The 22553-nt window shown below is 26.9% G+C and overlaps 3 protein-coding genes across 7 annotated transcripts; all 3 read right to left on the reverse strand.

Annotated features, from left to right (window-relative positions):
* Nucleotides 1-1689: 1689 nt before the first annotated feature.
* Nucleotides 1690-5201, reverse strand: LOC145195062 (dual specificity protein phosphatase 6-like). 2 transcript variants are annotated; one of them, XM_090075941.1, is made up of 3 exons: nucleotides 4741-5201; nucleotides 4257-4322; nucleotides 1690-2515 (listed from the first exon to the last, which is right to left on the reverse strand). In XM_090075941.1, exons 1-3 carry the CDS (start codon nucleotides 5090-5092, stop codon nucleotides 2226-2228), a joined length of 708 nt encoding a protein of 235 aa, XP_089932067.1. In that variant the 5' UTR covers nucleotides 5093-5201; the 3' UTR covers nucleotides 1690-2225. The 2 variants fall into 2 exon arrangements, with proteins under 2 accessions (XP_089932067.1, XP_079928953.2); XM_080072827.2 differs by having other exon boundaries at nucleotides 3897-4322; nucleotides 4741-5198.
* A 2491-nt stretch (nucleotides 5202-7692) lies between these two features.
* LOC145194937 (protein AATF-like) lies at nucleotides 7693-17798 on the reverse strand. Its single transcript, XM_090075936.1, has 12 exons — nucleotides 16933-17798; nucleotides 16233-16535; nucleotides 15484-15621; nucleotides 13877-14106; nucleotides 12076-12198; nucleotides 11391-11435; nucleotides 11196-11297; nucleotides 10698-10763; nucleotides 10542-10606; nucleotides 9756-9836; nucleotides 7981-8052; nucleotides 7693-7813 (listed from the first exon to the last, which is right to left on the reverse strand). Exons 1-12 carry the CDS (start codon nucleotides 17192-17194, stop codon nucleotides 7759-7761), a joined length of 1542 nt encoding a protein of 513 aa, XP_089932062.1. The 5' UTR covers nucleotides 17195-17798; the 3' UTR covers nucleotides 7693-7758.
* A 2173-nt stretch (nucleotides 17799-19971) lies between these two features.
* Nucleotides 19972-22341, reverse strand: LOC149875977 (uncharacterized). Of its 4 annotated transcripts, XM_090075930.1 has the most exons (5): nucleotides 22027-22341; nucleotides 21697-21800; nucleotides 21176-21360; nucleotides 20875-20980; nucleotides 19972-20503 (listed from the first exon to the last, which is right to left on the reverse strand). In XM_090075930.1, exons 1-5 carry the CDS (start codon nucleotides 22269-22271, stop codon nucleotides 20484-20486), a joined length of 660 nt encoding a protein of 219 aa, XP_089932056.1. In that variant the 5' UTR covers nucleotides 22272-22341; the 3' UTR covers nucleotides 19972-20483. The 4 variants fall into 4 exon arrangements, with proteins under 4 accessions (XP_089932056.1, XP_089932057.1, XP_089932059.1 ...); XM_090075933.1 differs by lacking the exons at nucleotides 19972-20503; nucleotides 20875-20980 and adding an exon at nucleotides 21475-21524 and having other exon boundaries at nucleotides 21226-21360; XM_090075931.1 differs by lacking the exons at nucleotides 20875-20980; nucleotides 21176-21360.
* Nucleotides 22342-22553: the final 212 nt, after the last annotated feature.

The raw sequence follows: 22553 nt of genomic DNA on the forward strand, positions 1-22553 counted from the left end.
ATGTCATACTTCAGTTAAAAAACAAGTGATATTGAGTCACATTTTAAATATAGTATCTAAAAATAGTCAACCAGAAATTCAAATAGTTCCGGAAAATTAATTATTTTGGTCTGTTAAGGTTTTCTTGGTTAAATTTAGGCTGAATCTAAAAAATGCATTATGTTAGATAGCCTTGAGTTTTTTTACTTAACAATTAATTCCCTCTTTTTTACTGAATTTTAGTTTACTAATCGTATTCTTTTCGAATAATACCGTTTACTTGAATTTTTAATAATTTTCTTTTTTTTTTTAAATATAAAAGATAAGATACATCTAAGAATGATAAAATAAGAAAGCAGCAAATTTTTTATTAACTGTCATTATTTAAGGAAGCCCTTCGTTGCTTGGATACCATGAAGTTGTTAAGTTATAATTATACGTTGAAATTTTTTTTTTTTTTTCAGATATTGAGTATAACGAACCTCAGCTATTTAGGTTTGTCCTAAGGAAAATTATTCAGAGCCGCAAATCACGTAGCATTTGACAAATCTGAATTTAAAAAGGACTTGTTCTTGGGATTATTTTTTAATGTTAAATCTTTCTAGTCTAAATATAGCTCCGATACTATTGGTCACTATTTTCGACCCCTCCAACCTGAAACGTCAAATTAAGTTGAATCTTTAACAAAAAAATATTTACATTGCGAAAAAAGTTGTACAAAATCTCTATTATTAGTGTCTTAGATGAGAATTATTTTTAAATAACTATATTGGGTTCGGTGAAATTAATAGAACAGTGACAAAAGGTTTTTCCAACTAAATTTATGCCAATAACAATAACGACCTGAAGAAACTAATTTCGTTTCGTCTTTATTTAACGCGGCAAGATTTTATTTTATCAATATTACATTTACAGCTGTTGCTTTTTCTCTCAGATTTTACTTAAAATACTAAGTTACTTAATTATAAGTATGCTAATTTTTTCAAAACAGTTATAACCTCGTTTTCTACTCTCTTCAAAAACTCTTCCTATAAATCTAAATCAGCTTATTGTTAGCGAATTCGCTTTCATTATGATCTCCGCTAATTCCGGAAGCTGTACGTTGGAGTTTTTATTAACTGTGATGGCGCATTCCAATCTTTTTCGCGCTAAAATTAAATGCAATTCCAACGTCACAACAACTCCAAAAAAATTTTTTCCTGATTAAAATAGCCTCTTACGAGACTTCCCAATATAAAGAATATTTTGTTTCCATCCATTAAAATTAGTAAGTTCTTCCGTAAAAACGCGGTTATCTAACGCAAAAATTTGTAGATATTTCAAAACAATAGCGATAAAACAATTATAACTTTACGAAATAACTCGGAACAAGAGAACACGAGCTATGTTTGGGTGATCGTAAAAATAACATAAATCACAGCAGAATTCTCATAACTTAAAATGTAAATTGTACATAAATGATTTACGAGTACGGTCTATCTTCAATCTGTAAGATACACTCCAGAACAGAGTTTTCTAAAAATAAGTTATTTTGTTAAAAATGGTTTTGTTGAATCTTACGGCGATTAAAAATGATCTGGCCGTAAAGCGCAATAAATAGAATTTGTCAAAAGTTGAATAAAAATCCGGAATAAGAGAAATAAATCGCATATCCGGAATAAGAGAATTAAATCACACATCCGAAGTAAAACAAAGAAAAGCAATCGGGCGTATGGAATTTCATTCTTTCAACGACAACCGTTGTAAAAAATAACAGGCCTGCTATATTTACACATCGCTTTCAAATAAAATGCAATGACAACAAAAAGATATTAGCAAGAATATAAAAAAATATTAGAAAGGAATATAAAACTGCGAATAAAAAAAATTTCGGCTAAACTCCGAAAATGTTAATACATAACAATGAGGTAAATATAAACAATGGTAACTTTACTCGGACATAATTCGGGGTAAATCAATAAATAGCTCTAAATTTTATGTTACAACAACAACAAAAATAAACAAGTTCTTCTTGAGAAAAAAAAGTTTTTAAAAATCGGAAACCAAAAAACCGAATATGCAGTATATAGTTTTTAAAAACACGTCAAATAAACGCGTAATAAAGGGAGAAAAAAAAGTTAAAATCTTGTAAAAAGCGAATTAGTGTGTTCACAACTATATGTAATTGAGTTTGGAATATTTAAGAAATTAAATTTGAAAATATGATTATTAGTATTATTAAATCTTCTTTTAAAAAATATCACATATCAAGTGCTGTTATCAGGATCGTAAGACGAGTTGGAAATGTCGCTTCCTGCAGGGCTCATATTTCCAGTGTATGCAGTAGCCAGGCATTTGTTCTGCTCCAAGTCCATCAACTGTCCCATAAAACTAAAGTTAGGAGCAATGTTTTTTTTCTTGCTCTTTACATGGTCATAAGCTTCCTCGAGTGAAAAACCATGTTTAATCATCAGGTAGGCTATAACAATAGTACTTGAACGTGAAACTCCTCCTAAGCAATGGACCAAAACACAACCACCTGCATCAATAGCATTATCTGATAAAAAAAACAAGGAAAACTTCAATAAAACTAATTATGTTAAAAAAGCTCCCAATGAAACCATATTTATAGTGTAGGTTTAATTATATGATGGTTAATGGGTAGTACTTTATAAGCCACAAAAATTAATTTAGGTTAAAACTCTTTTTCTCTCTCATAAACCACAGATCACTGAAAGTGGTTGAACTGTAAAAAGTAATTTTTCTTCACATAAATATTTCAAAAACAATCATATATTTGAAAGTTTTTATGATCTCCTTAAATTTTGGTTATAGTGGGAAAAGAGGTATAACCTGTTAACCACTGACATATCAAGTTTAAAAAAAAAAAGACCTAATGAGTTTTATGTTAATTTTCTTCTTAGCAGAGATTAACCTATAGGCTGAAAATATTTATCAAATACTACAAAGAATAAAAAATACTCAGATTTTTGAACATTGAAAATAAAAAACAAATGCTTAAAAGAAAAAACACTGAAAATTTAAAAAAAAAAAGAAATACTGAAGTGTAAATTTTTAAAACCTATCAAAAAAAAGCCAAATTTGTTTGAAAATTTCAATAGTTTACCACTTTCTATAAGTTCAAAATAGTTTATACCCAGCAGCAATTTTTAAGTTTCCTGAGGGATTAAGAAACATCCAATTTATGTATGGACAAAGATTATAAATACTTTTGTTAAGAAGGATTACTTTTTTATATTCTTAATCTCATTTTTCAACAAACCTTAAAACTTTATTTACAATTCAAACAAAATGTTCCATGTGAGCATTAGTGTATAGACAGTGTTATGAAATCAAACTATTTAAACAAAGTTATTCAAAACAAAATACTTTCAACATTATGGCACATATTTGTAACAATCATTGAAATTGTTTAGATCAGATTTATTCTACCAAAATTTCAATGAAAAGACTCAACATGATTTTTTTTAAATTTTCAGATAAAAAGTCAATTGATAAACTAGTCAAAAACTGCAAATAAAAATAAATTTTTTCCCCACATTTACTTAAGAAAATTTATTTGGTTATTGGCAAAAGAAAAAAAAGAAAACAACAATAACAAAACAAAAAATTTTTTTTGTAAAACTATTACTTTAGTTATTTTATTGCTTTGTTAGTCTCTGTTGCCAATGTGCAAAATATATAACAACCATATACATTTAAAAAAATGTTTATGTTAAATAAATCATTATTTAGCTTACTGCATGCTAGCTATTTAATGTTGTAATGTAATTTGCACTTAAAATATAAGAATAAAAACTGTAAAAAGTGTGGTTGTATTCTTTTTAAACAGCGTAAGAATATATAAATATTTTTATAAATTTATTTTTTGTATTTTAGTGAACTATCTGTAAAAATGAAAAAAATCACCCTCCTACCTATAAAATTATATGCAACTGGGAACATATCCATCACATTACCACTTGAATTATCTTGAATTGGTAATTGAAGATATTCAAACTCTTTGCTATCATAAAAAACATTTGGCAAATCATGTGTAACATTTAAAATGTGAGTAATATTTGAATTTCGTAACAACTCAATGCAAGAAGAGTCTGTTTTGTTACCCAAAAATAAACTAGGCACTATTTGAATTGGTCCTGATGAATCAGGTTTAAAATGTAAATCTTTAACATTAAATATTTCTTTATTGTTTCTGTTATTATTCGAGTCAAGGGTAGCTGGTAATGTCATACTATTAGCAATATTTAGGTTCGAAAGACTGAACATAGCATTACCAAGTTCAACACCTTCACCACATTGACAAAGATGTGGAAATAACTCCTCAAAATTTGCAAACCCACCTAAAAAAAAGTCACAAGTACATGCTTCCATAAATTCCAGCATAAAAATAGATACATTCATATATAAATGTATGCATGGATGCATGTATGTATGTATGTATGTATGTATGTATGTATGTATGTATGTATGTATGTATGTATGTATGTATGTATGTATGTATGTATGTATTTATGTATGTATGTATGTATGTATGTATGTATGTATGTATGTATGTATGTATGTATGTATGTATGTATGTATGTATGTATGTATGTATGTATGTATGTATGTATATATATATATATATATATATATATATATATATATATATATATATATATATATATATATATATATATATATATATATATATATATATACAAACATCAGAAAATTTGTTGACATATCAAAAATGTGCATTCAAAGTTATCTATTTACCATTTAACGTCACGACATGAGTATCCTCTGAAAGTTTTTGTAAAAGACATTCCAGTAGAGTGTTTTCTAAGTTATCATTCATGCATGATCTCTCATCATAAATTACCACTTTATCGTAACGGCTTCGTTCATCGTACTTGCTTTTCGCAAATTCAGAATTCATAAAATTTTTTATCGGAACATTTCCTTTCTTTAAGCGTCGAATCATAAGCGAAGGTACAGAAATATTTATTGCACCTTCAATATGTGCTTTAGAATAATCACAAAATGGACGGCAGTCTATTAAAAGAAGAGGTAGTCTTTGTTGATATTGAGCAAACAGCCATCCAGATGTTTCGAATTTAACTTTCATTTCTATAAAATATTAATAAACTTGTTAACAAAAGTTTACATAAATTATAAAAAGTTCTAACACTTCGGTATTTGCATTACGACATTTTCACTCATTATTAACTTCTTTTATATTCACATAATGTTTTTAAGCGCACACTACGCTATTGAGACGAACAATTTTATCTTCTGGCCAATCGTATTACTCCATAAACAATAAAGATAACAAAGTTAACGTTTTCAGACAAACATTCCTTGTGAAATTTGTTACGGCAGATTTGTGGCGTCAGTGTGTCATATACGTAGGATATAGAAATAAACGGAAATGTTTGTCATCAAACAATGACCTAGGTATGAAAAAATAATACGTAAAATAAGATAATGCTAATTTTCCATTCAAAAAAAGTCATTTACAAAAATTAAAAGCGGCGTCGCCGTTTTCATTTCTCCAATGTCAATCGTTGCTTTCATTTTTCTCCTGTTCTGTAACAAAACACGAAATGGAATTATGGTTCTCTGCAAACCCTATTGACATGTAAAATGATACTGAGCCAAATTTTTTGACAATAACCAGAAATAGATAAAAGTTTCTCCATCAGTTTTAAGTATCTGTATAGGAGTTTTATTTTATTTGAATGTGCAGGAAGAAAACTCGAGGATCTTGTTTTAACGAAATTCGCGTTATTCAATAAATATCGAAATTTAATTTCTAATCATGTTAAAAAATAGAATTGAAAAGATACTTCAAGAGCGTTTTTTGAAAATCAAAGACCAGATTTCGAAATCATCATTTGTAACTTTGAAAGTTTTAAATGTAAAGAAAATCCCTTATTTTTTCCATTTCCCAGGCGAAATTTTTTTAATCCATTCATTTGCTACTTCCTAATTAGTTACATATAGTTAATAGCGCTTTTTAAAGAGCTTTCCATTTTCTTTTGTATGGAAACAATTAGCACCATCACCGAAACGATTTTTTCGGTGAGTCAAAAAAATTGCTTTTGATTATTTCCGTATTTCCTTCCGTAAAGTTACGTTCGATTGACAAAATGCATTTTTCCATTTTTGGTTACAATATGGCTACTTTATTGGTTTTCCTAAACTTTTCAGGAATTAAAAAATTTATGATTCATAAAAAGATGAAGTATATATTTTAATCTGCTCTAATCAGCATTTTTTGACTGCACTGAATTTTCCTAAATTTAAACAAACACGCATTTGTAGTTCTATAAATTTGATTCATTTATTGTAAATAAGATTTTTTTTAATGACATGAACATTATAGTTCATGCCATTTAAAAATTTTAATTACTATGCATGAGTATATATTTATTGCTAACAGCCTATTTTAAACTTTTTTTTTTTTTCCACATACTTTTTACTTAAAATCTTCATCTTGTTTTGTTTCGGATTTATTCTTTAAAAAGTATCTTAAATTGAGGATGATATTTTGGTTGCTAAGAATCTAAGAATATATATATATATATATATATATATATATATATATATATATATATATATATATATATATATATATATATATATATATATATATATATATATAGACACGCACACACACACATACATGCATGTGTATTCATCCCTGTGAACTGCGGATTGATCCTTTTTAGGAAAAGTAACCCTTATTCCTAAAACTCTTGGGGGTAATTTGATTCTAATTTTTTACTTATGAAACATAATAATGTAAAGAATGACTATCGGATTTTGCAATACTCACGCTAAGTATCAGAATTAGAGAATTAATAAATGTTTGAAAAGTGTAAATTGTCTTTATTTTGGATTGCAATGAAACACTTAAATACATTTGAAACCTCGCAAAAGGTATTTCATCGCACAAAATTTTAATTAAACAAAAATACAGCAAAAATTGTAAACAAAAAACTTGCGTGAGCGTGTTAAAGCGCTCACGTATGCTCAATGACTTTGAAAACAGTGCCAAGATTATATAAGGTCATCGAAATTAACGCCTAATCGTTTTTTGAAATATTAAACTATATTCGATCACACTGGACAGCGATGTGTTTCTTTAATAAAAAAGCTGCAATATAATCAACGATAGTGATGTTTGGCAAATATAAACATTAAGCCATAGCATAAAAATTATTTTAAGTGCGCCTTAGTTCAGATTAGTCTTCGGAAAAAGAACTTTTCAGCCTACAGAGGTTTTTTTGAAATAGTTTTAAATTCCACGTGTCTGATAGAAGAAACTCGGCGATTTACGTAAAAACTTTATTGCAGTTTTGAGCGAACCGCAGAAAATCAAATTCTTACGATTTCTTTTTTATACTCCAAATGAAGAGATAATTGTTAATTTTCAGTTTCTACTGATCCTGCATTAAATTATATTCAGCTTTTCATTTTTTTAAGTGTTAGTCATTTTTCAATTTTTTCTGAGAACTTTGGGTAGGAAGTACGCTTACAAGAACATAATCTTTAAATTAAGTGTTCTTATTGTTTTCGGGTAACTAGCGCCTTACATTTTTTTCGGGTAACTAACGCTGTAAGTTTTTATTATAAATGAAGCAATAAATTAAAAAAAAAAAAAAAAAAAAAAAAAAAAAAATGCTGAACAGAAATAAATTTTAAATATATAAATAACCAAAATGCAACAATAAAAATTTATTTCGTTTAAAAAACAGCATTTTCTTTGCTATTTGGACAATTCACTAATTATTGGATAACGAGACTTCTATTTTGACCAAACAATGACGAGAAAAGGTCGTTTCTATGAAAAAAAAACACGCGTCATTAACCAGAGTAATTCGAAATTCAAAATCCAGCACTAATTTTAACAAAAAAAAAATAATGAAACAGAATAAAAATCTATATCCCCATCATAGGTTTAAATATTTATTAATTAGTCATCGTACTTAATAATCTACAAAATAACACCTGGCTTGATCAGACATCTTTCCGTCCTGTTGAGGAGCCATAAAATTTACCAACTTTGGATGAATATCGTATCTGATAATAAAAAAAACCTAGACAAACTTCTTTAATTTTCAGAATGTAATAAGTATTGCTAGCTACTTAAGGAAATCCAGAAGTACATAAACGTTATTTTTTATTCATAATTACCATGGTACTGAGAGAATGTTTCTTCCGATGCTGCTCTTTATCAATGAAAAATTATAAATTTTTTCTTCGTTCACGAAGAAGGTAATATATCACTGGATGTGATAATTGAAATTTATTGTTGAGTTATTTTCGGAATGGATTTTTTTACTTCTTTCGTTTAATTTTACACTTGCTTTAAGTAATTTTTTTACAAATGCATTTTTACTTGAACTACATAAAATTGAACGAAAATCTAATTTATAGTACTTTAAAAGCTGTTTTTTAATTTGGTATCGTAGTTTATATAAATATTCATCAAAACAAATCATCTGCATTTATTATCTGGTGCACTGAAACTTTAACAAAAATGACACAAATTTTTTAAAGGCTTTACTAGTAATTTAAGTGAACTGAACTATCTGAAGCTTTTTAAACTCACAAAATGTGTGTGTGTGTGTGTGTGTGTGTGTGTGTGTGTGTGTGTGTGTGTGTGTGTGTGTGTGTGTGTGTGTGTGTGTGTGTGTGTGTGTGTGTGTGTGTAATATAATACAATATAGCTAAGTTTTTAATGATTTATTATCATTATTTGATATCCTTTTATCCCATTGCAAAAATTGATAAATTAACCCCTCGAGTCCTGATTTATTTGAACTTTTAAACGTATTTAATTTTACTGCAACATCATGGTGAATACATTTATTTTATAAACATAACCAAAATATAATTTTATTCAGAAAAATAATTAAATGAATACAAGATTGATTAAGATAAACACCACGCATATGTTAAATTCCAATGACGAATAAGGCTCGTCATCTGTAACTTATTCATATCGATGACGAATCTTACTCGTCAAATGTACCCAAAGAGTTAAAAAGCATTATTTTTAGTAAAAAAAAGAAAAAAAGATTTCGCAAGTGTTTTGCAATAACCATTCAGAAACCAAACTTTTCAGGCGAAAAAAATATTTTTGTTTATTTTGCTGTAAAATTCATCCTATTAAATTTTTTTTGAATGAGACACCATGACTTTAGTTTTATCTGGACACCTTATTTAATCAATATTACATTCAATATGAATATGCCTAATTGAAAATTAGGCCAATTCATACCATCACATTACCTTCACCACATTTCATAGTCAGCAATTGATACTTGGGATTTAATTGTTGGCTTGGATGACAAATAAATGATCTTATTCTATCTGATTCCATTAGCACAAACTTTGACTCATTATTTCAGAGAAATTTTGCCTACTAATTTAGAGTCCAATTTACATGTGGACTAGCAAACCCAATTTAAGCTTTTCTAATCTTCATAGAAATTGATCATTTGTTTGCTGGTCATCTTTTGAATATATAAACAAAATTTAGCCTTCATTTTGTTGTGCCTAAATTTTACTTTATAATTCTGAGACTTTAAATTTCAACGTTACTGCACTCTAAGCGTCAGCTTCGGAAAAATTATTGAGTTGTCAATCATCTCTTTTTTTGGTAAATTTTTCGGTAAATTCTCAGTCTTTCTAAGAGTTTATTGTTTTTAAAAAATGCTGGTTATAATTGGTAGTAAAATCTTTTGAGTTTAAATTTAAAATGGCAAGCAAAATCTTACCTGACTTTACGGCCTTTACTAGCTCTGGTATCTATTTTTCTTTTAACTTTTTTGCGTAATTTTTGAAATTCTAGCCATTGTCTAAAACATGATAATAAATGTACATAAAAATGTCTAAGAATCTAATTGAGTAGGAAAAAAAAAAAAAGTCACTAAAAAGTAACTGCAAATTTATGCTAAAGAGCAAAACAACTCTTTAGCTCAATTTACTTCAAACTTTTAAGCAAACTTCAATTTAAATTTTGATAAAAAAAAAACTTAAAGTCTAACAACAAAATTCCAAAGCAAAATTCTGATCATTACAACTATCTATATTTTTCTATAAGGTTATTTTTTAACCGAAATAACCTCTTCCTTCTCATGCTGTTTGAAAAACCTTTTTCTGTTGTACTTTAGCTTAAATATCCTGAGTTCAAAACCACATTTTAAAGATTTTGTAGAACTTTTTTTATAAGTATATTGGTAAAACATGTGCAAAATTTACTTCTATTTTTTTCTATCACATTTTACAGGAAATATTCTTATGAGATGATTTTAACACCGCAGAAAGGAAGATGCATGAGAAAATCTACCAGCAACATTTGTTTAAGCATGAAAACTTTGGCTACTTAACTATCATTTAGATAACAGTTATTTTTCTATGCTTAAATTATTTTCTATACTTAAAAAAATTCTCAAAACTATATTACATTTTATAAACTTGGAAATGCCATGGTTACAGCCTTAAAAAGTGATTGGGTAAAATATTTGTTAAATAATTCATCAATTGTGTAAAAATGTCCTCACCGTCCAATTGCAGTAGGATCATTAGATTCAATGTTAGTTTTCCTCTCAATTAACTCTTTTAACATCTAAAATCATTTCATATTTTATAAGAATTAGTTTAATTCGGTTTAATCAAAGAAAATGCAAAACATCAATTTAAAAAGAAAAAAAAATAACCTCATGATAGAAATCACTGTCATCAAATATCTGCTCATTGTAATCTTTCAAATGGGAGTCTGGCACCTTTAAAATAGTAAGAACTATATAAATTTTGTTAGCGTTGTTTATTTTTTACATTTCGTTTACAAATATTCACTAAGAACCTGTTTTCAATTGGCTTATGTATAACTAAAGAATTTGTTTTCAGTTGGTAAAGTAGTCCCCTTCACTTTCTTAGCAAACCTCTAAATGTTTGAAACATCAAATTAAATTCATATATATCAACAAAAATCAAACTTCCTTTGATTTATTTATCTTTCTATATTTTCAATCTTGCTTAATTAAAATTCTAATAAACAAACACTTTAAAACACATTAATAAATATAAGTTAAGCATGCTGAAGTAGAAAAATATTATTATTAATATCATTAAAATAAAAATATTCTTATGGCACTCATATTTTTATCAAGATATAAAAACAAAACAAAAAAACAAGCAAAAGATTTAAAACTCACAAGTGTTGATAAATCATCAGTTTTTTCAATTTCACCTAAGATTTTATATGATGTTCTTCTAAGTTGGGTTCTTTTAATCAACCTTTCTTTATCTGACAGAACCTAAATATTATTATCATTTTTTTTTTTTTCCAAGTTTTATAAAATATTTTTCAATAAAGAATCAGAAAATGCAAGTAAAAGAAAAAGTGATACTTGATTGATTTGTTGAAGTGTAGATTTGTCGAATGCACTGAAATTCTGCAATAAAAATAAAAATGGTATTTTTTATTATTGATACATTCATATAATTAATATTTATCAATATATACCAAAATATTTATCAATATATACTAAAATATTTGATTTCCAATTTCAATAATAATGACATTCTTAAAATTAAAAGGAATGAAAACTAAACAATATGTTGAGCAATTTTATAAAACTAAAATTATGTCAAATACTAACCAAAATTATATTAACCAAAAAAACTGTTTTTATTAAGAAAGCTCATTTTATTTATTGCAATGAAATGAAGAGATTTAAAAATGTTGTTTAAACATAATGTGGTTACAAATATTTTTTGTTTAACAAATAGTCACCATTACATAAATACTGTTTTAAGTTTAACAAATAGTCACCCTCCAAATTCAAAAACTATATAAAAATTTTTAGGATTGTTAAAGTTGACACAAAAAACTGATTTTTAATTACCCAACACCTTTAAGTGAAGCTTCAAGTGAAAAAGTTTAATCATTAAAGTTTGTAATTGAGAAAAAAAAAAAAAAAAAAAGAAGTTAAATGTGGTAAAAAAACAACTGCTAATATAAAAAATACAAGGATAGAGTACTTGAAATACAAATATTTCATAATATTCAATTTAATTGCAAGTATTTTTTACCTTGGTATTTATTTTTCCTGAACTTAATCTTGTTTTTTCATACCATTTGTTGATCAAAGCTTCATGATATGGCAAAGCTACTTTATGTCTTTTACTTATTTCTTCTTCAAAATCTTCAACATTCTTAAAATAAAAAAAAAACAATTTAAACATCATTTTCATTTTAACTTTCTTTAAAATTATAGATATATATATCTTAAAATTATACATATATGTTACGAGTTGTTAGCAATATTTTAGAAATACAATATTTTTTGTAGTACAAAAAATGGCCATTATGTATTGCTATGTATTTAATGTCTATTGTTTATTGCTTTATACTTTACAGGTTCCTAAACACATGCATGAAAATGCTCAACGTGCAGTCCTGTACATGATTGCAAAAGACATTCAGCCATTCTCATGTGTTCAGGATGATGGGTTCCGTCACTTTGCTCAAACAATGATTGATATTGCATAGAAGTATGATCGAAATGATCGAACAACGCTGTCTAACACTACTACCAAAATTTTACAACAAATGTGTTCAAAAGCTGAAAGAAAAAAATTCCTGGGGTTACTCATATTGCAATAACAACTGATCACTGGAACGATGACATTCTAAAATACTCTTATCAGACTTTTACAGCACATTACATTAACAGCAGTTATTGCCTTGTAAGTAAGTGTGTTGGGTTGTTTAAGTTTAGTGAGTCTAAGACTGGCATTGCTGTAAAAGCAAAGACAACTGAAATACTTAAAAAACTTTTCCCTCAGGCTATAAAAAGTGACAACTTGGTATTTGCGACTGATAATTGGAGTAATATGAAGTCGGCTTATTGCAACAATGTTAGACTTATCTGTGAAGGGCATAATCTGAATTTAGCTGGTGAAAAAGCTTTGAAATCCCCTGGCGCTAATTTAGTTCATGAAATGATCAAGACTTCAAAGGAAATGGTGGGCTACTTTAAACATAGTGGGAAAAACCAGAAACTAAATCACTCTTAAACAGGATATTGCTACTCGCTGGAACAGTTAATTTTTTCTTTTGCAATCATTGTCAGGCCAGTTAGATCATGTCAACTCAATTCTTGCTGACTCAAAGCAGTTTGACAAACTTGAGCAACTGAACAACGTTAATGAAAAGTTGTTCCATGACATCATAGAATTTTTGCATCCCTTTTACAAGGCTACTGTGCAATTGTCACATGATGTATGGCCAATACTATTTTGTCTTTGGTCAGTCTGTAAGATCAATGGTTCAGACAGCAATAGTATGCGTGATTTGAAGGATGATTTGTGGAAATAAATTTCTGAATGTAAAAATTAAATTTGTGGATGTAAATGATTTGTGGATTGATTTGTGGATATAAGGCTTTGTAACCAATAAAAAAACAGTTGTGTTGATACCAAACCAAACCAGAGCTGTGCTTAAGACCGAACTGAACCGAACTCGAAAATTAGATATGACCGAACCAGGCCCGAACTTTAAAAAAAGGGTTTGATTCCTATCTGTAATATATATATATATATATATATATATATATATATATATATATATATATATATATATATATATATATATACATATATATATATATATATATATATATATATATATATAAAAGAAAAAATGAATATTATCTTTTATTATATGCTACAAATGATTTTAAAAACAATTATAAATTAATTTTAAAACAAAAGACAATATAAATATATCAAATGTAAAGATATTGAAAAAAATTATGTAATAGTATTTATCTGAGAATAAAACCTATCACTTGCTGTCAGCACCACTTGATTAGAATAATAAAAAACTTACTTGAGCGTGCTTTCTCTTAGTTGGCAAATTTGATGCTGGTTTTACTTTGTTTGCCTTATTAGCCTCATTTTCTTCACATTCTGATTCGCTTGTTATTTCTTCATCTAAATCCACCTTTTTACTTTCATTTACATCAGATGTTAATAATGTGCTTGTTTCAGAATTCTTTTCAAACAACAATGATTGAAACTTTAAGAGCTGACCAAGTAATTCTACTAAGGAACCTTTTGCTACAAAAAAAACAACAGATAAGTTCAACAAAAAAATATTACAAATCGTAATTGGATATAGTTAAAAGATACTTAAAAAAATTAATTGTCATTTAAGTTTTATGTTAAGTAATTAATATGATAAATAATAGTAAATAATAATGATAAAAAGTAAATAATAATGATAGAACACAAACATAAAAGAGCTTCAATAAATTTTAAACTAAAAGCATTATTTTAATTATAAAAGACCAAAATGATAATAAAATCACAGCTAAATGGTTAACTGTTAACATAGTTGAACTCGTAATTGATTGGGTTGTCCCAAATATGACTGGTTAAGTGTCCCTTTCAATTATGTTACAATAAGTTAATAGTTTTTTTTGTTTTTTGTTTAAGTGATGGATAAAGCAACGTGTGAAATTAAAATCCAAAAACATCACTCATTGTCTACAAATACTCTAAGAAATGCCCCTTTCGATTTCTTCCTTGATCAATAGCCATGAAAAAACTGCATAGAAATAGATGTTTAGAATCCTAAAAAAATACTATAGAATTCTACATGGTAGTCATTATATTTCTTCTAAATTGTCTTAAATATTTCCTATACCAAAAACTTGTAGGATTGTCTAGTAGAAAGACTACAGCATTATTGTGTGGTATTCAGTAACTTTGTGAAAACTATATTTAGCATGTTAACTTATTTGTAGTTTTAATAAAAACCCTTAATGAAAATTTGAAAAACATGTGAATATTCCTTCATTTTTGAACAAAAACACTAAAACAGCTGTCAATGTTTAAGCATATTTGTTGTTTATTGAAGGTTGTTATGCTTAAGGTTATCATGCACAGTTAGTAAAGGCTATACTACAGGATAGAACATTTTCAAGTTAACAATACAATTCTGCAGGATACAAAAGATTATTCTAAAGGCTATACATTCTAGTATCATTTACTGTAAGATCCAGCAATGCACAAAAAATTAAAAACAGGGCCTGTAGGATCCTCTACCATCGAAACAGTATCCTAAAAGTTAAGTTGACTGGGAACTCCTTCAGTAGTTTAGCAACATGGTAATTGTGATGAGTTTAAAGTGTTAACTAGGTTTTTTTTTTCTTTTAACAATTTTCTTGAAAAAAAAAATTTCAACATTTTTCAAACATTTTACTCTGAAAATCTGGTTGTTGGAAATAATTTTATTAAAGAGAAGCATATGTTAAGACTGTTCAATTTCAACATTTATCATCTAATATGATAAAGCATCACTCTGAACTTAGAATTGTACCACTCTTGAGTTATTTGCTATTACAATTCATATTTAAATGTATTTGATAAATAAAAAAAGTCATTAGTCTAAAGTTATGTAATAAACATTAAAAGAAAAAGAAAAAGTTTAACCTGCAAAGTAATTATCTTTTGCATGAAGATTACTTTGTGAAGCAAAACTCTTCATGTTGGCACATTGAGGAAGTCGATTGACAATTTGTAAAGATTTTTGCAAACGAATTCTTGATTCAAGCAGTTTATCCAATAGATCTAAACAATAATAATAAAAATAATAAACATAATAAAAATGGTAATAATAATAATAATAATAGTAATAATAATAATAATAATAATAATAATAATAATAATAATAATAATAATAATAATAATAATAATAATAATAATGATAATAATGATGATAATAATAATAACAATAATAATAATAATAATAATAATAATAATAATAATAATAATAATAATAATAATAATAATAATGATAATAATAATAATAATAATGATAATAATGATAATAATAATAATAATAATAATAATAATAATAATAATAATAATAATAATAATGATAATAATGATAATAATAATAATAATAATAATAATAATAATAATAATAATGATAATAATGATAATAATAATAATAATAATAATAATAATAATAATAATAATAATAATAATAATAATAAGAAGAAGAAGAAGAAGAAGAAGAAGAAGAAGAAGAAGAAGAAGAAAAAGAGGAAGAAGAAAAAGAAGAAGAAAAAGAAGAAGAAGAAGAAGAGGAAGAAGAAGAAAGACACAAAATTTTAGTGAACTTTATATCAACAAAAATTCAAGATATATTAAAAACTCATTTGTAAAAAACAAATTACCAATTTGCAGTTTTGTGGCCATTCCCTTCCTCCTATCATCTTCTACATTAGTGGTACGAAAATTTTCAATACCATTGACTCCATCATAAGTTGTATCATCATTATTAACTTGTAACTCATGTGGTACTTCTGATTGGACAACTTCTATGTTAAAATCATCATTATTATCATCATCATTAGAACTTTGATTACTAGCATCTTCCTGATCAGAATTACTTAAATCACTCGAATTTTCTTCTGAACTTTCATCCAATTCAGAAGACCTATTTTCTTCTTCAGAGTGTGAAGAAACCTCATCATTTTCTAATGATAGAAGCAAATAAAACTTCTTTTAAAGAAAAAAAATTTAATACAGCTCAATAAACCAAAAGAAATAACATTCCATTACATGAAAAAAAATTCAAAATGATACAGAAAAAACTTAAAATTTTTATAAATTTAGATTCTAGCTCTAAATCATAATCAGTTGATTAATGCCTTTAGCAGTTAATCATCTGATTCTGAATTAGAGCTGATTAAAAGAACCCAACTTAGAAGATATTAACGTTAACAATAATTATTAATATTAATAATAATATTTTTACTATATCAATAATATAATATTAATAATAATTTCTAAATCAATATAGGGTCTTAGGTTTTAAAATTTGATAAAACTTTTATAAAGCAAATTAGATAAATTAATTTTTATATTCTATACCAATTACTTTTCTTGATGTCTTTTTACCAAAATACTTTGGATCATGTTCTTCAAGACTACTGTAAGCCTTATTTCTTAAACTACCTACTTTTAATTCCAATAATTCATCATCAAAGTTTGGATCAACATCATTTACTAATTTTGCAGACTTAAAAATATCATCTTCGTCTTCAGGGTCTTTAAATGCTAGAGAAGCAGAACCAGATTGAATTTCTAAATCTTTAAGAGTATCACGAATAGACCTTTTTTTTAAATTAGCCATATTGAATTTGGTTATATAGATTTAATAGAACTGTAAAAAAAGATTTCAATATGCATTCATAAAAACATTTTTACATTTAAACATATAAAAAGCAGTAAACATTTTACAAAAATATTTTTTATTATGCCTATGCTATTTTGTTCATGTTTATTGACCAAGATTATGTCAGGCTATTATCAAACTCACACAAAAAAATTAGATTTTTGTTAAGCCAAATCTTTATTAGAATTAAATTTCATTAAAGTAAATTCATAGAAACTGAAGTATATTATATAGAACAATAATAAATCTGTATAAATAAAATCTTTTAGACTTATTGTAATCAGTATCTTTGATGGACATGAAATGTTATCGTCTTTTTAACAAGAACTTTAATATTTCTTAATAACAACAGACGTAGAGTTTTAAATTCCTTCCTAAAAAAGTTAATAGAAAGGTCCTCAGGAAACTTTTAAAAATACTATGGCCATTTTTAACGAGTTTACTAGAGTTTATGCATCTTTTCTAGGAAGTATTGTTGTTAACAAACAAACTCCTAGTTACAAACATGAACTTTGTTTTAGTATTAGGGCACCTGATAATTTTACTCAACACGGCTAAAGATGATTTTTGCAGGACTTTTCCGTAAGGTCCGTAATTTTCCGAAACTTTGTTGCCAATGATATATTATATATATAATATATAATTGTTTGTTGCTAACTGCATATATTCTCAATAAGTCTGACGTTTTTTGTATCATTTTTTTTTGTTAAAAATCAGAAATTAGTGGTTAAGTTGAAATAAAAGTTTTAAAATATTTGCTTTAATATACATTTATAGTTTTTAAAACTTCAATCATCAAAAAGATGATTGGAGAACCCATCTGTGACTCATAATGTAATTATTTTCTGATCTGCCTCATTTCATGCATCATCTTCCTAATTTACAAAGAAGTCATTCTTTTCTAATCCATCTGTAACATTATTGATGGCATCATGACTGAATATTTGACCATAGGTTTAGGGATTGATTCCAAGCCTCATCTACCCAAGAAGCAACAAGGGTATTTTCAGGTTACTTTAAATTGGCTCCTTTAAGTAAAATTTCTAAACATCAATTTATTTACTCAGCACAAATCTTGTGATATTGATTTTTTTTTTTTTTATATAGATATCCAGTGCCTGGTGTATAGAAATAAGTCTTTCTGGAATTAAAACAAGGTCAATTTCGATAACATCTGTAGTTTTGTTACAAACGTCAGTAAATTGAGCTTTAAAAATCCCTATACCAATAACGATCTCTTATTGATTAATCTAGACCCTTCTAAAAATTTTTGGCATTCTGTTTAATTCCTTTAGAATATCGCTGATGATGAACACTTACACCAGATTAAGTTGTGGCACATTTAGAGTTTTCCGTTTCTATATATGATAAAAAGGTTTTTACTGTCTTCCACCTGTTTGTTCGTGTTCAGCTGTTTTGATCATAAAAGTTTATGCACCAGTTGCGTTCACAGCTTGATTTCCTGCTAAATTAAGTATTATTGGTATCCAAGACTTTGGATCCCAATAACATTTAATTACGACAAATTAATGAAAAAATTAATGACAAAAACACTATCTTTAAAAACAGTCTCTATGTCTTTATGCAGTTTTTTTCCAAACTGTCAAGCATTTTATGTTTGGTTGTATATTTGGGTGATTTGGTTGAAGGACACATTTTTTCAGCTCAATGGCTGGAAACCAAATAGATCCACTTACGGGATATATAAATCAATTTTCCCATCCTCGGGAAAAACGTTCATAAATCTAATTTTCTAAATCAACGAACAAAGCGACATCCTCTTACCTCGTACATTTGGTATCTGATTTATTAGAGAGCTCATTTTTATTTTATTATCTTAAACAAGCTTCTTATTGATATTATTTCCTATAGCAGCTTTTGAGTAACTATTAATCTCACATTAATCTCACAAAATTCCACAACTCGTAATTTAAATTCAGCTTATAAGAATTCCTATTTTATTTTATTATTCAATAAAAAATTCCAGTGTAAACAGTGATTAGCAAGTTTACAATCAAGTTAAAACCTGTTAAAATAAAGTTTAAGAGGAAAATAACTATTAGTTTCTTTACGTTTTCATGATGATAAAAAAATTATGATTCGCACTTTACAAAAAGGGAAAGACGTCCTATAAAATGTCTGGCTTGAAAAGAATATGCAATGGATCAAATTAAAGTAAATTCAATGAAATAACAATTTGTGTATTTTAAAAAGTTGAAGTAGCCTTTCTAACGTTATAATTTGTCTAAAAAATTCTTGAATTATACTCAATTAATACAGTAGATTCTTTTACACAGCGTTGACATGGTTTGTATAAAAGAAGCTAAAAGTGGTGTTTTTATTTGTACAATTAATTAGTTTTTGTTTTTTTTCTAGTTTTTAATGACTTCGGAACTTACTATGCTGCAAGTATCTAATATAAACCAACTATTGCTTTTGGATTTTAGGAGATAGGGGCAAAGCCCTAGGAATCCTTAACACGGTCCTAGAGTTAGGGACATCCAGAGTAAAAGGGTAAAAATACAAAGGGTAAGTATTTTGTTGAAAATGTTAAACAAAAATGAATTTAACAAATACATAAATAAGCATCTGCATGAGATTAAAAATAGAGCAATACTTTTGTTATTTATTGTTAATATAACTCGATTCAAGCAAAACACAGGTTTAATGAGGTGTAGAATATGATGAACATGTAAAAACATGTTGATAGAAGCTCAAGTATCGAGAGATGTGCATTTAAAATATTCATTTGTAAATTTATTTACTCTGTTCAACGCGATTTTTACATTTTGAGTTGTGGAATTTTGTTTACTTCTTTCTTTATATTAACCCGTAAATATCTATAATATCTAAAGTTTGTGAAAAAACACAAAAGTATTCTCCTATTGAGGGATGTTTTCGTTCTTCAATCCACTTTTACATTTAAACGTTAAGAAATCTTTGATTTCAACATAAATTTACGCTGAAATAATGTTTATAGGATCGATCTCAGGTGCATCAACAAAGATATTAATGACATATAAAACGGTGGAAGAAAAACAAATTTGACGTTCATAGATGTTAATTCGTTAAGGCAGTGAATTGGCAAAAATAATAATTATAGCCTGAAGTTGCAGCAATGGCTCGTAATGCTCTGAGTAAATCTCCAGCAAAAACTTTAGAAAGAGATTATTCATTAGTCGGGCGTACAGTTCAAGATCGGTGCACTCAGCTAAACGAGGGGTCAATAGAATTTCTTTTTCTTCGTTTATTCATCCCGCAAAATACCTTTAAAAAATATATACCGAGAGATTTTTTTTTAATGCATTTATTGTTTAGTGTTAAGTAATATTGATTTGGAATTTATTATTAAATTCAATCATGGACGTATCCTAAATGTTTTAAGTGCCTTTGCGCAGTGGATTCGATCTTATTAACGCACATTTGTTTTTTAAGTATTTTTAAAAGACTATTTGAAATAAACTTTAAATATATATATCCGTTTCCATCCATACATAAAAATGACATCAGTGGCATATCACTGTTGTTGAGACAGTAGGTGGTGTCAATACAAATGTGCTCAGGAAACTTACTAAATGTGGATCTCATTACACTAGTTTGAACAAATAAATACTGAAGGGTATTATCATCTGAGATACCATATTGTGAAACCAGTCCAGGGTCACTCTCTCTTCTTTTCTCAACTACTTTAACTAGCAGTTCTGCAACATTTAAAACATTTTTCGAAAATGGGCATTTTTTTTCCTACAATGAAAGGCATTTATTTTATTGAAAAAATATTTTATATAAATTATATATATATATATATATATATATATATATATATATATATATATATATATATATATATATATATATATATATATAATTAGTAAATAAATGTATACAAATATTTAATTATAAAAATAACAATTTATGCAATAAAATAATTGTTTTTACATCTTGACGAATTTTATCCTTGATGTTCCAAATGTCCTTATTTATTATAGATTTTCCTGTACTTTTTCTCATTTCATCAGCAATTACTTTAGTAGTAACACCAAGACGATTCAGTTCTTTAACTTTGGCTTTCTCTTCATTTGATAGCTTTCTATTTTGGACATAGTGCTTGTAAAGATCTTGATCTGAAAAGTCAAATATTTTATTTGATCAGGTTATGTGATACTAAAAATTACTTTTTTCATAACTCGTTTAAATATGTAACTTTAGGGTTTAAAAAAAAGCTTTTCACTGCATACTTTTTTGTCTTTCATTGCACAGCATTATTGTAGTATTTTATTTATTCATCCTATTTAAACAGTTTAAATTTTAAAAAACCTTAAATTAAAGTTTTTTGTAAATTAAACTATACACAATGAAAAGCAGAACTTTAAAGACAGATTTACTAAATTAAATATATAAAAAATAATAAATTATTATTCATGTACAATAAAACAAATTTTAAAGATAAATATTTTTACCAATAACATGATTGTGTGTTTCTATCATTTGTTTAACAATTATCTTTGTTCTATCATTTGTTAAAGCAGCATAAATTTTTGCTGGACAGTTATTTTTGGATGATCTAAAATGACAACAACAGAAAAAATTTATTCAAAAACGCTCAAATGCTCTTGAATCTTCTAATAATTCCATGACCAAATAAAATTCAATGACATTTCCATGAATTCTATGACCAGTGGCCACCTTGTTTTTACAAGAACATTGTAAAGTATTTGTTCATTGAAATATATTTACAATATACGTAAGTTACAGTTAAGACTGCAAGCATTTATATAAGTGAAATATACCCTGAATTTCTTTTCCCTATTCCTTTGCTTGAATTGAATCCGCCATGTGTGCAAATTAAATTATAGTACACGTATTTAAACATTTCAGGATAAGGTCTTTGGTCGAGCTTGGTCTTAGTATTAGCTGTTACCGTTAGCTTGCAACCATGTTTAACCATGGGTTGGAATGTTTCATTACAGTGTATTTCAACTGCTCGAAAAAATTCATCCCAGGATAAGAAAGTATCATGAACTTTTAGCGACATTATTTTGAACAAAAAAATTATCGCAAAATGAAAGCAAATCAAATCAAAATTGTTCAAAACATCAACAAGATTTAGCGCATGCGTACAAAGTATTGCGCTCCGAGTAGCATATGGCTGCATAGAGCGCATTGCGCTCTAAGTAGCATATATATATATATATATATATATGTATGTATATATATCGCTAAAAGATAAAAATTTAGAAAGTGTGCAAATTAAAAAAGTTACGAGATTACGATCAAAGGATACGTCACAAAAGTCCCCCGTTATTTTGGAACTTGT

The sequence above is a fragment of the Hydra viridissima genome, unplaced genomic scaffold (assembly GCF_058129835.1).
Source record: "Hydra viridissima isolate aposymbiotic clone 2 unplaced genomic scaffold, HvirCarnegie_v1 scaffold_80, whole genome shotgun sequence".
NCBI classification, from domain to species: domain Eukaryota; kingdom Metazoa; phylum Cnidaria; class Hydrozoa; order Anthoathecata; family Hydridae; genus Hydra; species Hydra viridissima.

Coding starts and splice junctions, on each gene's coding strand:
- LOC145194937 (XM_090075936.1), bottom strand. CDS start 17,194: ATGGCTAATTTAAAAAAAAGGTCTATTCGTGATACTCTTAAAGATTTA. Junction 11,298..11,390: donor CACTTCAACAAATCAATCAA/GTATCACTTTTT, acceptor AATAATATTTAG/GTTCTGTCAGATAAAGAAAG. Junction 7,814..7,980: donor AAGATGTCTGATCAAGCCAG/GTGTTATTTTGT, acceptor TTTTTTTCATAG/AAACGACCTTTTCTCGTCAT.
- LOC149875977 (XM_090075930.1), bottom strand. CDS start 22,271: ATGTCGCTAAAAGTTCATGATACTTTCTTATCCTGGGATGAATTTTTT. Junction 21,801..22,026: donor ATAGGGAAAAGAAATTCAGG/GTATATTTCACT, acceptor TTGTCATTTTAG/ATCATCCAAAAATAACTGTC. Junction 20,504..20,874: donor TGGACTGGTTTCACAATATG/GTATCTCAGATG, acceptor TATTTTTTAAAG/GTATTTTGCGGGATGAATAA.
- LOC145195062 (XM_080072827.2), bottom strand. CDS start 5,092: ATGAAAGTTAAATTCGAAACATCTGGATGGCTGTTTGCTCAATATCAA. Junction 4,323..4,740: donor TCATGTCGTGACGTTAAATG/GTAAATAGATAA, acceptor ACTTTTTTTTAG/GTGGGTTTGCAAATTTTGAG. Junction 2,516..3,896: donor AGTTGCATATAATTTTATAG/GTAGGAGGGTGA, acceptor TTTTTTTATCAG/ATAATGCTATTGATGCAGGT.